Source organism: Urocitellus parryii, chromosome 1 (assembly GCF_045843805.1).
Source record: "Urocitellus parryii isolate mUroPar1 chromosome 1, mUroPar1.hap1, whole genome shotgun sequence".
In the NCBI taxonomy this organism is placed as follows: Eukaryota; Metazoa; Chordata; class Mammalia; order Rodentia; family Sciuridae; genus Urocitellus; species Urocitellus parryii.
The window spans coordinates 194039370-194052603 of NC_135531.1; the positions used below are offsets into that span (position 1 = coordinate 194039370).

Consider the following 13234-nt stretch of genomic DNA (forward strand, 5'->3'; position numbering starts at 1 on the left):
CCCCCTTCCCCTAAACTTTCTCCTTCCTGCCTAGTGAGTACATCCAGGAATCCTCGGTGGGAGGGCCAAAAGGTGGGAAACAGGTGGGCTGAGGGGGCAGGGCTGGATGGAGCAGCCAAGGACACCTTAACAACTTTATAGCTCCCTGTAGGAAGGGGCAATTCCTGGGAAAGGTTACCTTGGCAACAGGTTGCAGCAGGGGAATTTCTGAAAGAATTATAATTGTATAAGGTGGAGGAAGGGCTCTGAAGGAATTAACATTTCAGTCCCTGGGGGACAGTCTCCAACTTGCCGGCCTCACTCAAAATTGGCCTCCTTGATTGACCTGATTCGGTTTACCTATCTGTACTGATTGCCTAATTCTGGCTTCAATGGTTCTAGAACTTCCTCAATGGTCCAAAACATAAACACACCCCAACATCCATGGAAGCTCAAGTCCTTCATATCAAATGATGTACCCAATATTACCTTTGCACATTCTCCCCCAAATTTTAAACCATCTCTAGATTATTTATAATAGTAATACAATGTGAACACTCTGTTAAGAGTGGTTATATTGTACTTTTTTGGAAATAATGACAAGAGGAAAATCTGTACATGTTCAATACAGATGCAGTTTTCTAAAAATGCATTTTTCAATCCTTAGCTGGCTGAATCTGTAATTGTAGAATGTGGACCTCCCCACCCTGCTATAGATGGCCAACTGTGCCTATTTTGATGAGGTTCTGGTAGGAATTAGATAAATTGTATAAAGTACTTAGTACCTGACATTAAAAAAAAGAGCTCAATAAATTGTGTTATTTTAATTAAAAGTATGATTATGTTTATTAGTTCCATCTGCCTATCTGCATCTGGTTGAGATGCCGATTCAGGAAACAGAAAACCTGCATTAATGATGTGGGCCTTGGAAGGTTGTGAGAGAATCCTGGTTGTTTATAATCTCGCTCTTAGAAGGCCAGTCTATTTATGTGAATCTGGTTGAGTGAATGCTTGTTTTATGAATGAAATTATCATTCTGATAACGATTTCTCTTCATATTGTAGCTGTTGTAAAAGGTATAAGAGATTAAGGTTGAATATAGGCTGATCCCAAGATACATACTAGGAGACTATTGCTGTTTGTCTTGGTCTTAAAAGCGATCCCTGGTGTAGGTGTGTTTCCTGTCACTTCTTCACACTTTGCCTCATGGAGTGTCGAACAAAACTCCCATCAATTGCAACTTCTCTTACCTGAGGTTCCAGATATCCAGACTTTCAGACTTCACACATGCTGCAGTATCTTTGGATTCTTCTTTTCTTTATCTAGAAAATTCACTAATAGATTCATCATCTGGATAATAAGTTAGGAAATACCCCCCTCCAAAAAAAAAAAAAAAAGAAAATCTAGTTTAAATGTTATTTTCCATTTTAGAGAGTAAAGGTTGCCCAGAACATCTTTTCTGAATGAAACTATCAATTGATTTTGAACCTCCTATTAACTAAAAAAAAAAAAAAAAAAATGCAGTTAGTTTTTAACTTATGGTGTTTTTTAAAAATTTCAAAGTAACTATACAAATAATGAGAGCAATTATAAATTAGTGTGAGAAACACACTCACCTGTTGAAGCCCAAAGAATGGACTAAGACACACAAGATACAATGAAAAATGAGACTTTACTTTTATGAAGATCTTGCAAGATCTGGTACCTGATGGTCAGGGACCCATATTGGGTATAAACAGCAATTTGTCCCCTAGAATGCAAGATCCCTCTCCTAATTCCTCATTGTCTGAGTACTATGGTGTGCACGATCTTTCTGAATGTCTCCTAGGTTTTATTAGTTTATTTAAAGAAATATACCTTTAGTTGTCCTCACCTTTTTTGTTCTCTGTGGCAGGAAGGTCCCCATGGGCTGAGAGCCTTTTGGGAAGTATTCAGTTTATCTCTGTTGGTCAGGTCAGGCCCCTTCCTTCTCACCTCCTGGTATCCCAAGAAGCAAGGTGTTCTGCCCTTTTTATATGTCCTAGGCTTCCTTTGTTGTCCTGCCCTCTTCTCCTTATCTTTCCCCTTCCTGCCTATGTGAGTAGGCCCAGGAATCTCACCTCCTGTTTGTCAAGAGGCTGTGAAATTTCATACTTCCATGTTAACTGCTTGAAACTTTTCATTCTGCCCTGTCTTTCTTACCTCCTAATCATTTGACATTTAGAACTAAATACTGTATTCGGAAAATGGACCACCAGACTTTCTGTTTCTCACATTGGTAAATCAAGTGTGGGAATTGTCATCTGCTAGGGCCAACTGTTTGGATGCCCTAAAAATGCACACATTGAACCTTACCCTCCAATATAATAGAATTAAGAGGCAGAGTCCTCGGAAGGTGATTGGTCATGAGGGTTCTGCCATCATGAATGGGATTCATGTCTTATAAAAGAGGCCTGAGGTACTCGTTCTTCCCTTCGGCCATGTGAGGACACACAGAAGGAGCCATCTGTGAGGAGAAGATCCTCACCAAACATCAAATCTGCTGGCACCTTATCTTGGATTTCTACTTCTAGAACTATGAGCAATTAATTTATACTGTTCTGAATTACTCAGATCAAGGTATTTTGTTATAGCAGCTTGAGCAGAATAAGATGCTATCCTTCTAAACCAATTAAAATTTCTGTTAAAACATCTCTAAAAGAAGGTTTAATGTTCCCAATTTATGTGATGCCTCGGGTTATTTAGGCTTTAATTTTCTACAACTTCGACTTCCCCAAATTGTACTTTTTTTATTTGTCAATATAGTAGTCCCCTCTTATCCATGATACATTCCAACATCCCCAGTGAATGCCTGAATTCATGCACAAATGCATACAATGAAGTTTAATTAAATCAGGCACAGTAAGAGATTAACAACAATACTAGAATAGAACACATAACAAAATACTGCAAAAAAATGAAAGTATTACTAATCTTTTTCTTTGGGGTCATTATTAAGTAAGTAAGAGTTTCTTGGACACGAGCACTGTGATACCAAGATGGCAAATCTGATTACCAAGATATCTGCTAACTAACAGATAGATAGTATATATAGCCCGGACACACTTTAACAATGGACGATTCAGATCCAGGGCAGGACTGAAATGGGATGGCTCAAGATTTTATTATGCTATTTAGAAGGGCATATCATTCAAAACATAGAATGCTTATTTCTGGAATTTCCCATTTCATATTTTCAGACTGTGTTTAAGTGTGGGTAACTGAAGCCACAGATGGGGGTCAGATGAAGGGTACAGCAGATCCTTAAGTCACAAATTCCTTCATGTCGAAAATTTTTCTCATGCAGCCACTTCATGCCATCCTACCCCTTTAGCAGTGAGCCCATGAAATTCCCTTGATGCCCAGCAGCTGTTATCACTGTGCCTTGGTCTGGCTGGTACCCAGCTAACCCATCATTTTGTAGATAACAGGTTCCATGCCTGCAACACTATCTTGACTGCTTTAGCTGACCAGGTTGTCCTTTTTCACTCCTATCACTACATTCCTAAGGTCTATGTGGTACAGTTCCTACAGAGTAGAAGGGATAAGAAGGAGATCAAACCCAGTTTTGCAGCCTAGATTTGTTAGACTGTCACCTAATGATGGGTTGTAGCATACCACATCTCTGACTGCACAGCAAAAGTGCAAAGACTAAGAACTTGTAGGCCTGAATTTCTACTAGATGACTGTCTGTCTGTCTCCGCCAAACACCAGCACACACATACATATGCAACCCTAGAAGCAGTAATAATTAGAAAGACTCCAACTCTCCACCAACTTCTGGACTTAGTCCAACCTGGGTAATACAATTTGTAAGTGCAGGGGAGTTAATAATAGAATGATCAATGAGAACTACAACCAAGGAGTTGCTAGCATTTAAATGCCTCTCCATTCTTTCCTCCCCTCCCCATTCTTGGTGGGTAGTACTGAAACATGGTGATACCACATGACCTGCCTGGAAGGTGTTCTGGGTATCCAATATTTGACTGTGCTGATTTATCAAGTTGAGGCCAGTGTGGGAACTCACTAAATTGTGTTTGCCTCCCTTCCTTTCCCCCTTCCATTCTCTGTGACCCTCACTCTTTCCAACCTGGGATTGTATCTCTTTAGCATAAAAGCTTTGCCTTGGGCTCTGTTTTCCAGAGTGTTTATGTGAAAATAAAGCCAACCGCTGAAGTTATCCAAACATCCAATGGACTTTATTTTGAAGTATGAGCACCTGACTAAAATTGAGATGACGGTAGTCTTCTCATGAGTTTCTGCCAGAAATTTTATAATAGGGAACCTTTCATCAAGCAGATGATTGGGCCAGATAACCACTAAAAGCTTCTGTTTCTATGAGAAACCATACAAAATTTTTCTAATTTCCCAGAATATCTGAGTGAGATTGGTATAAAATACCCTCAAAGACTATCATTGGACACAGAAGGCATGCTGGAAAAATAACTCTTTGAGGCAATAGAGAAAAACAGTGTTTACTGGAAACCCCAACCTAATCCATATAAGAAAGCACTGAATTCTCTACAAAGGAAAAAACAAGAAAAATGAAAGAGAAATTTGTGCCCTGTGGCTGTACATGTTCTCTTGGGAGGTAATTATGGATTAGGCCACTTTATCACATACACCTAGACAAATTATGTATTGTTTTTACTTGTTTAGTCAATTCTGGCTGAGTTCCACAATGAATGGTCATATTCTGAGTACATAAATTCTATGGCCATAAATTTGAATGTCTACTTCATTTTCTTTATCAGCTCTAGAAATATTGCTCAGGGAGGCTGTATTGTCAACAACTGAGAGAGAACTTCTAAGAGGAGACTGCTGAAATGTGCAACTAAGGTTTTCTTAGGCACATGTGGAACCTAAACTTTGAGATGTTAATTACTGAGGCAATTTTGGGAATGTCCTTTCTTCTTTCAGGGTGGAGACTGTGGGGAAGGAATCCAGGTGCGCAGCCCTTCCTGTGTGGTTCACAATGGTTCAATCTCTCATCCGTCTATCCATGTCGAGGATTCACTGTGTGGAGAAATGCCCTTTCAGGACAGCATCCTGAAGCAGCCATGCTCTGTGCCTTGCCCAGGTATGTGATCCAAGTGATTAGGGGTACATTCCTGGTGATGTTCTTTATTTTTTCGATTTACATTTTTTTCTGGAGAAGCCTTATTTTTATCAAAGTGGAGTTTTTAATTAACTTTGATTTATTTTGAACTGCGATTATCATTTTGGAACAGACAACTGCTTTGATGACGGTAAAGTAAACAAATAGGGAAAGAAAGAAAAAGGCACTGAATTTGGAAACCTGAGGATCCTGTTTCTGTCACTTCACTGTTGTTTTACCTAACATGTATAGTCTAACTCTCTGAGCAGTGGTTTCTCCATCCAGGTAATGGGTTTGGGCCACAGCCACAGCACACTGGCCAACACTCAAAGAATATGGACTTAATCCATGAGTCGATCAGTCTTAGGTAATGACAGTCTGGTAATCAGTAAAGTGATGAATTTGTGAAAGCACTCAATAAACCTTCAAGTTCTGTGTACATGTGAAGGTTATCATTAGTTACATAAACTGCATGAGTTTTTCATTCTAGTAACACAACTTAGCTGGTATAGAATAACTTTAAGATGTTTTAATATATTCTTTTTTTCTCTTTTGTTGTACTGAGAATTGAATCCAGGGTCTGTGCTTGCTAGGCAAGCACTGTACCACTGAGCTACACCCCCAGACCCAATATATCCTTATAACATACTGTGTATGTGTATATACAGCTACATGTATATGTAATATGTAGAAACACAGATATGTACACACACAAATGTGTGCATTTATTTTAATATGCAAATGTGTTTACATTTATAAATTACGTATGTTTAAAGTGTTTAATTAAATATTCTTTAGGCCAACAGATATTTCATTCTGGTGGCCTACTTATTCTCTTTATATGGTTTCTATCAACATCCATTTTACAATGTTACACTGATCTTTGAATACTGAGTTACTATAATCTTTACATCTCCCTTTTAAAAATTTTATTACCACTAGCAGACACACAGTATTCTCTAGCTGTGGCTATTGTGGTTTGAAACAAAGTAATGGCACTCTAGCCTTTGGCCCCCTCTTTGTAAATTACTTGATCATTCTTAGTATTTCCTAATTAGGATGTTGATCCACTATAATATGCAGTACCTAGAACCTGTCCACCACGCTGCACTTCCACCACAGATCTCTGTATGTGTCCTGTCCAGGGAGATTTTATTCAGTGCCAGTTCTCACATGGTTTCTCCCACCCTGTGCTACCTTTCTGTCCAGGAGACTGTCACTTAACTGCATGGTCAGAATGGAGCGCGTGTGAATTAACCTGCATAGATGGAAGAAGCTTCGAGACTACAGGCCGCCAATCTAGGTCAAGGACATTTATAATTCAGTCTTTTGAGAATCAAGACACTTGTCCCCAACAGGTTCTAGAAACTCGACCTTGTACAGGTACCCAGAGCACTTTTCAGTTCTTTGTCCTCTATTGAATGAGGCTTGAAGTGAGATCTAATAGAACTTCTGTTGTCCCTATCCACCTGCAGGAGGCAAATGTTATCACTACATATGGAAAGCAAGTCTTTGGAACAATAATGAGCGAACTGTGTGGTGCCAACGTTCAGATGGCATGAATGTCACAGGTATGCCTTCCTAATATGCATGTGGACACTTCACAAAGGTCTTGGAGTGTGGAGTTTGTGAGAAGAATTACCTTACAAATTATAAACAAAGGATGACTGGGCAGATTGCTTCGTGATGTTTTTGGCAAATTTTCATTAGACCTTGACATCTTCAAAAGCAAACAATTGTTTTTGAAGACCCATAAAATGTCATATAAGCTAAAGAAATAAACTGAAATACAATGAAATATTCTTAAATTTTATTACCTCAGACAAAACCCCAAAACGATAGATGCTAGTTTAAAACAATGGTCTCTAAAATTTTAAATCATGTACCTTCTCAGTCAAAATGTTTTGAGGACATAGTCCAACATTATCAGCCTGCATTGTTTTGTTGTTATATTATAAAATATACTAAAAACTGAAATTTAAAAAATTGAAAAAGATTTTAAAATTAAGTATTGTCTATGTTGATGATAAAAAAAAATTGTTCTTACTGTAACTGATGCTTGTATTTATGCACTGGAAACTTAGTTTTGAACATTTTGCTGATTATGGTTATTATTTAGTACCTAAAAATAGAGTGAAGAAAAGGTTCCTCATTCCTAACAGTGATACAATTTGATTGAACAGATGGTCTCCTCAATAATTTTAAGGATTTTTTTTGATGCCTTCTTGTCAGGGCAAATGAAGTTGACATTGATTTTCCTTAGTACTGCCCCTGACAAACAACTTATTCAAAGGTGAGAGGAGCTTCTATAGAAATAGAAGGATGTCGGCTCCTCCCTTTTCTTGTTTACATGTCTTTGCATTATTGATGTTTCTTTTAATCCATAGTTTATCCATACAATAATTTATTTTAAGCTATCTTTTCATTTTGTAAGTTGTTGTTAAAACTCAGTATACTGTAAGTCTGCCTTGCCAGGAGTACAAAAAGCACCTCTTGCTCTGCAGAGTGCTGAGAGCTGGCATAATGATGAGGGTGAGGTTCTCAAGTTCTCGGCATGGTAGTCCTTCTGCACAGCATGCATCCATCTGATGAATGAGCTCAGATCACCAGTATCATCTGCTAAATATCATTAGAGCTTAATTTTGTTCCTAAAATTTCTAAATATGGTTTATAATCTATGTAATTTCCAATATTTTCTTTCTGGTCCCCAGGAAGATGTGCCCTGGGGTAACTTGCTTTGGAGATCACCAGTTTAAAGAGTAGAAACCCCTTCCCCAAACATAATGACAGCATAATGTTGGTTATGGCCACTAACATCCAAATGATCAGTTTCACATCCAGGTGCTAATTCTCAATAGTAGGATTTTTCTTTTCAGTGTGGTTTATTTGTTTTATTTTTGAAGTAATAGTGATAACTTAGCTGCTTCATGAGAAACATAGGTCTGAGTATTCCCTACACTGCCTTGGGTTGGCTAGCTACAAAAGTCATAAAATGTAATTTCTTGAAAATTATGGTAATACAAAGACTAGAACCTATAAATGCAACCAATACTATATAAATATAGTTGAAATACTGCCCTTGAATAATAAGTTTTCAGTCTATCTCTAGGCTTTCCCCCATGTCTATTGTACTGCCTTGATTTCAAGAAGGCAAGATCAGTATTTAGACTATTTTCAGATTACAAAAACATACATTATCCACCCATTTACTCTAAAGGATTTACTGATATCCTATAAGTCCATTGTCAGATGTGTCCTGATGCCAGCCACCAGAGTTTATGTATTTGTTTCTAAAAATCTGTGTGGGGCTCTATATGTGGCTCTCTGTGTTTATTCTGGCTGGTACATATGTAAAAAGTTTCCAAAGGTTTTGTTACTATGGTCCCATCAATTCACTATTAACATTTCTTTTAGCATGTGATTATTGGAATCAGCCTAGTCTCTAGCTGGGTTACAGGAGCTGGAGGAACACAATATCTTCAAACACATGGATTTTCTGCTCCTGAACTTAAATTGACATTTCATCAATTTTTTGTTGATTCTGGTACACATAAACTCTTCCCTCAAATGTAGCCACATTGCCATTGAACATGGAAAAAATTCCACCATAAACATTGTCTTTTGGCAGAGCCCCCATCTGAAGCAACACATCCGGGTGTAAAATCAATAAGATGGGGCTGAACCACATTGTGGGTATGTAGATTTAAAATAATAATGATAATATCATTACAAGGTGACCATATCCAGAGGTCAAAAAATATTCCCAAAAATAAAAATTTCTATCTATCATATAGATATCTGTAAATGGGGGTGGTATTTCTTTTGTAGGAGGTTGCTCCCCTCAGGCACGCCCTGCTGCTATTCGGCAGTGTATCCCAGCCTGCAGAAAACCTTTCTCCTACTGCACACAGGTAAGCCACATGCTGGAGTCCTCCACAAGTATTTTAATTGTCGTGTTACACATATGCATTTAGATGTGCTCCTGTCTGCTACAGCCCAGGCAACAGTTCCATGTGCCCATGATACCATCTAGAGGCATTTTCAGGACTCAGCACAGATATGAGAAATTCTGTGTAGTCTTACATGTATTAAGGAAAGCAGTCTTTTCCTTATAAATCTATTTATAATAAAATCTGCCTTTCAGATATCTAATTTATATTAGTTCTATCTACTAGGACTAGTCGATTTATGTCTTCTATTCTTAGCCTTCATACATTTACATTAAAAGATGTAAATACTGTTCATATTTGACAAAATTATTTTGTAAAATTTATTACACCATGTTGATTATTGTGTGAGTGAATTTTTAGTTCGTTTTAAATAAGCTAACTGTTGCTATGGTTGAAAAATGTGTGTGTGTGTGTGTGTGTGTGTGTGTCTGTTTTCAAGCAGAGATCTTACATCCCTTCTTCTCCCATAACTCCTATCTACTGCTGCTCAGGAATTAATTCAAAATGTGTAATGTATTCAAATAAATGTCACTCATAATGTGCAGTACATAAATAATTTTTAAAAGTTAAATTACATTTCTTTTAAGAAACAGGTTTTTTCCTAGAGTGTGCTTATTCTAAAAATGATTTGATTAAAAATAATGCTAGCACTCAAACCTATTTTATGGTTCTTCTCCTTCAAAATGGGTTAATTCTTTAAAGATACATCAATTCTTTACCATAGAAAAGACAGTGGGCAAGCTTTCAGGGTGTAATAGAAGAAGAAAAAAGGCAGAAGATAAGTAACAACTTCATTTAGGCTAATGATGTTTGCAAAATAGAAGTTGTAGCTTTCTGCCAACTCCCTTGATTCTCTTTCTAATAAAAACATAAATTGCTCTTTTCCTTGAACCCTTGACACAGAGGACTGACTCGTTACAACTTTTCTCTCAGAAATTCACCTAGAAAAGATTGCTTTAATAGCTGAGAATATCCACATTTTCTTAATTAGATCTCTCCATTGAACACCATGTGGTAACTCCAATTAAAACCAGCTAAAACCCCCATGATAATTTTCATTATTTTATGACTGCAACCTGTATTGAATGATGGGCAGCTAATTACAACATTTGCTTTTCTGACTTTTTTCCTTTTGTAAAAGATCAAGGTGTCTTACTTAGTTATAGTATCTATTGCTCCTTCAAATCATATGTTTAGTCAACAATTAATGACCTAAATAAAGCTGGCTGACTAATGAGGATTGGCATTAGCTAGAAGAGAATAGGGTCTGTTCATAAAATGTCGAATAAATAGTTTTAGTAAGAAGCCATAATAGCAAAGACAGAGTAGAGATATATAATCTTATGTTGTTTCTTTTCTATTCTCTGTTTTTTGTTTGCTAGGAGAAGAGCAATTATTTTCAGATTCACTTCCAAGGATAGATAGGAATCCATGTCTATCATACCTCATCATAACTTCTTAAAGACATTCATGTGAAAGTGACCAGGAATTTCATAGACAAATATAAAGGACACAATGTCATAGTACCAGTGAGGAAGGTGATGTCATATGACACTCAAGTTGTTACATGAAAGAGTCATTGAAATAGATATATGACTTTTTTCTTGGATATTTGCCTTTAATAAATTCTCTTCTTCCACTTGGACTGCACTCCTATGAGCAGTTAGGGACTAGGGATAGATGGGACTAGTTAGCAGGCAGTTGTAGGAGGTAATAGAAGCATTCTGCAGCTGTGGTAATTACAGACTTCAGAGAGCACCTAATCTGCAGAAAGTAGATACATAATCCCTACTGCTTTGCTTTTCAGTAGGAAGGGGTGGTTGGAACCAATGAACATATATCTAAAACAATTGGGGGACAAGGGCAGTCAAATATGATTTGATTAAATGTCATAAACATCTCTAAAAAAAAGAGAAGGAGAAGACAGAGTTAATATAATATATTTACAAAGAACTGTAATTTCATATTTGGTAGATGTCAAAATTATAAACACATTATAAAAATGTGACAACTTATTTAATATTGACTTTGTAATTCAGAAAAATGAATTATATATTTGATTTTCATCTCATTGGTAAAACAGTTGCTGAAAACCCTAAATTGTCATGACACATTGTACAAAAATTAAGTGATTTGAGCATTCGAATTGTTCCTTATTCATCTGCACAACTCACTGTGTAACCATAAAAATACTTTTTATGCTGCAGGGTGGAGTCTGTGGTTGTGAGAAGGGCTATACAGAGATAATGAGATCAAATGGCTTCCTGGATTACTGCATGAAAGTACCAGGCTCAGAGGATAAGAAAGCAGATGTGAAAAACCTTTCTGGGAAAAATAGACCTGTAAATTCGAAAATACATGATATTTTTAAAGGATGGTCCCTTCAACTACTTGATCCAGGTGTGTCTCGGTTATAAATAAGAAATGCAAATTGTCTTGTGGGGGTTCCTATTTTGATTTGTGGTTCATTATGGAAAGAGTGGAGGGGAAGAAGGGGAGAGAGGAAAATGCAATATAGCTCAGCTCAAGGTTTCTAAAATGTGGAGTGTTGTATGATATGAGTCCTCTTTAAATGTGAAATATTTTCAAGGATGATTATTAGTCTGTCAATCATAGTCTAAGAAGCACTTGTGAGTTAAGTCACAAAATTGTATCCTTTTAATTGTGAATTATCTCTGCTTTTATAACTGAATTTGTATGCATAATAGAAATTCAAGGAAAAAATGGAATGGAATCTCAGAAACTTGTAGGAAATGTTCAGAGACATGGTCTGGTTTGAGAAACACAGGTGAAATGGTAAGAGCACCAAAGGAAGCAGAACCAGTTTCAAGGCAGACAGACCTTACTTGCATCATGGCTTAAACTCACCTGTTTTGTAATTAGGTACAATCAACTCTTAACTTCTCTGGGTCTCAGTTTCTCATCTATAAAATCAATCTAGTGGCACCTGCCCTGAAAAATTGTCCCAGATATTGCAGATTGTCAGGTCTCAGAAACTAGTATTTATTAAGAATAGGAAAGAAAATGTATTGAATGCTTGCTGTGTGCCCTGTGGTTCTGTGCTAGCTGGCTTTGTTGCAGGAATCATTACATTCTTCCAGTCTAAAGAGATGTCATCCTCATCTGAGAAATGAGGAAACTGCAAACTAATTTTACCAGGGTCATACTACAAGTGATAGGAAAATTTGAAGAAGGCAGGTCATTAAGGAGTTTATGTGCCACTGTGTGAAGTGGGCAGGAAATAAAAAGTAAGAGTCTCTGTGCCTCTCACACATACTCTTCTAGGAAGCAAAATACTATAAATTAATTACTAAGCAGCTCGTCGTAACTGGTGGGGCATGGAAGGAAAGAGATAAAGCTCAGACAGATACATCCTGGGGGCTTCCTTCTAGACCTGAAGACTTGACCATACCAACGGGGGCTTGATGACATGTTTAAATGAAACAAAAATCAGAGCATGGGTACAAAGGACTCTGGATATAACTGGAGAACTATATACCTCAACCAACTTTTAAGGAAGAATACAGTATTTTTTTGAACTTTCATTTCCCTACCTGTCTTGGAAAGTCAAAAGTGTTTAAAAATATCTCATTAGTATTATGACTAAAGTTGAAGTGGCTCTAAGTTTGAGGGAAAATTATGTTGCCTGTAGACCTGATTTCAGAAAAAGAATTGGGGTCAAGTCCTCTTCAAATCCATAAGTGAGGTCCTTAATCTTTAGTCATGGGTAGACTCTCAGGGTCTAACTAGAATATCAATAGTATCTGTGTAGGTGTACATATACAAACAAGCATATGTATATGCACATATATGTGTAGTATGTATGCATGTGTTTATATCAGTATACATATAAATATATGTTTGTTGATAGTATAAATTAAAACAACCTCTCAGGAAGAAAGACTGTCCTATTGTATATACTATCATAGATTTTGAACTAAAATTTTCTTCTAGGATATTTCATTCTGCAGATATATAGACATATACTAAAAGAAGTATGTAAATTATATTCATTGCATTATTTCTTGTTATAGTAAATAATTGGAAAATCTGCTCATAAATGCAATAATATAAAAAAATATGGTACAGCTGTGCAGTGGTATCTCACAAGGGTACTAAAATAAGGTAGACCTGGTTTTATAAACTAACATGGACATATATCCAACCTGTATTGTTTAGTGAAGGAAAA

The 13234-nt window shown here is 36.9% G+C and overlaps 1 protein-coding gene across 1 annotated transcript in view; it reads left to right on the plus strand.

Moving 5' to 3' along the window:
• The window catches only part of Thsd7b (thrombospondin type 1 domain containing 7B), a 932734-nt gene that overhangs the window by 908278 nt on the left and 11222 nt on the right, over positions 1-13234 (plus strand). The window contains exons 22-26 of the mRNA XM_077798343.1: positions 4918-5077; positions 6305-6478; positions 6571-6666; positions 8924-9006; positions 11253-11445. Of these exons, the coding sequence (XP_077654469.1) occupies positions 4918-5077; positions 6305-6478; positions 6571-6666; positions 8924-9006; positions 11253-11445 (706 nt within the window). The remainder of the gene's footprint in view (positions 1-4917; positions 5078-6304; positions 6479-6570; positions 6667-8923; positions 9007-11252; positions 11446-13234) is intronic.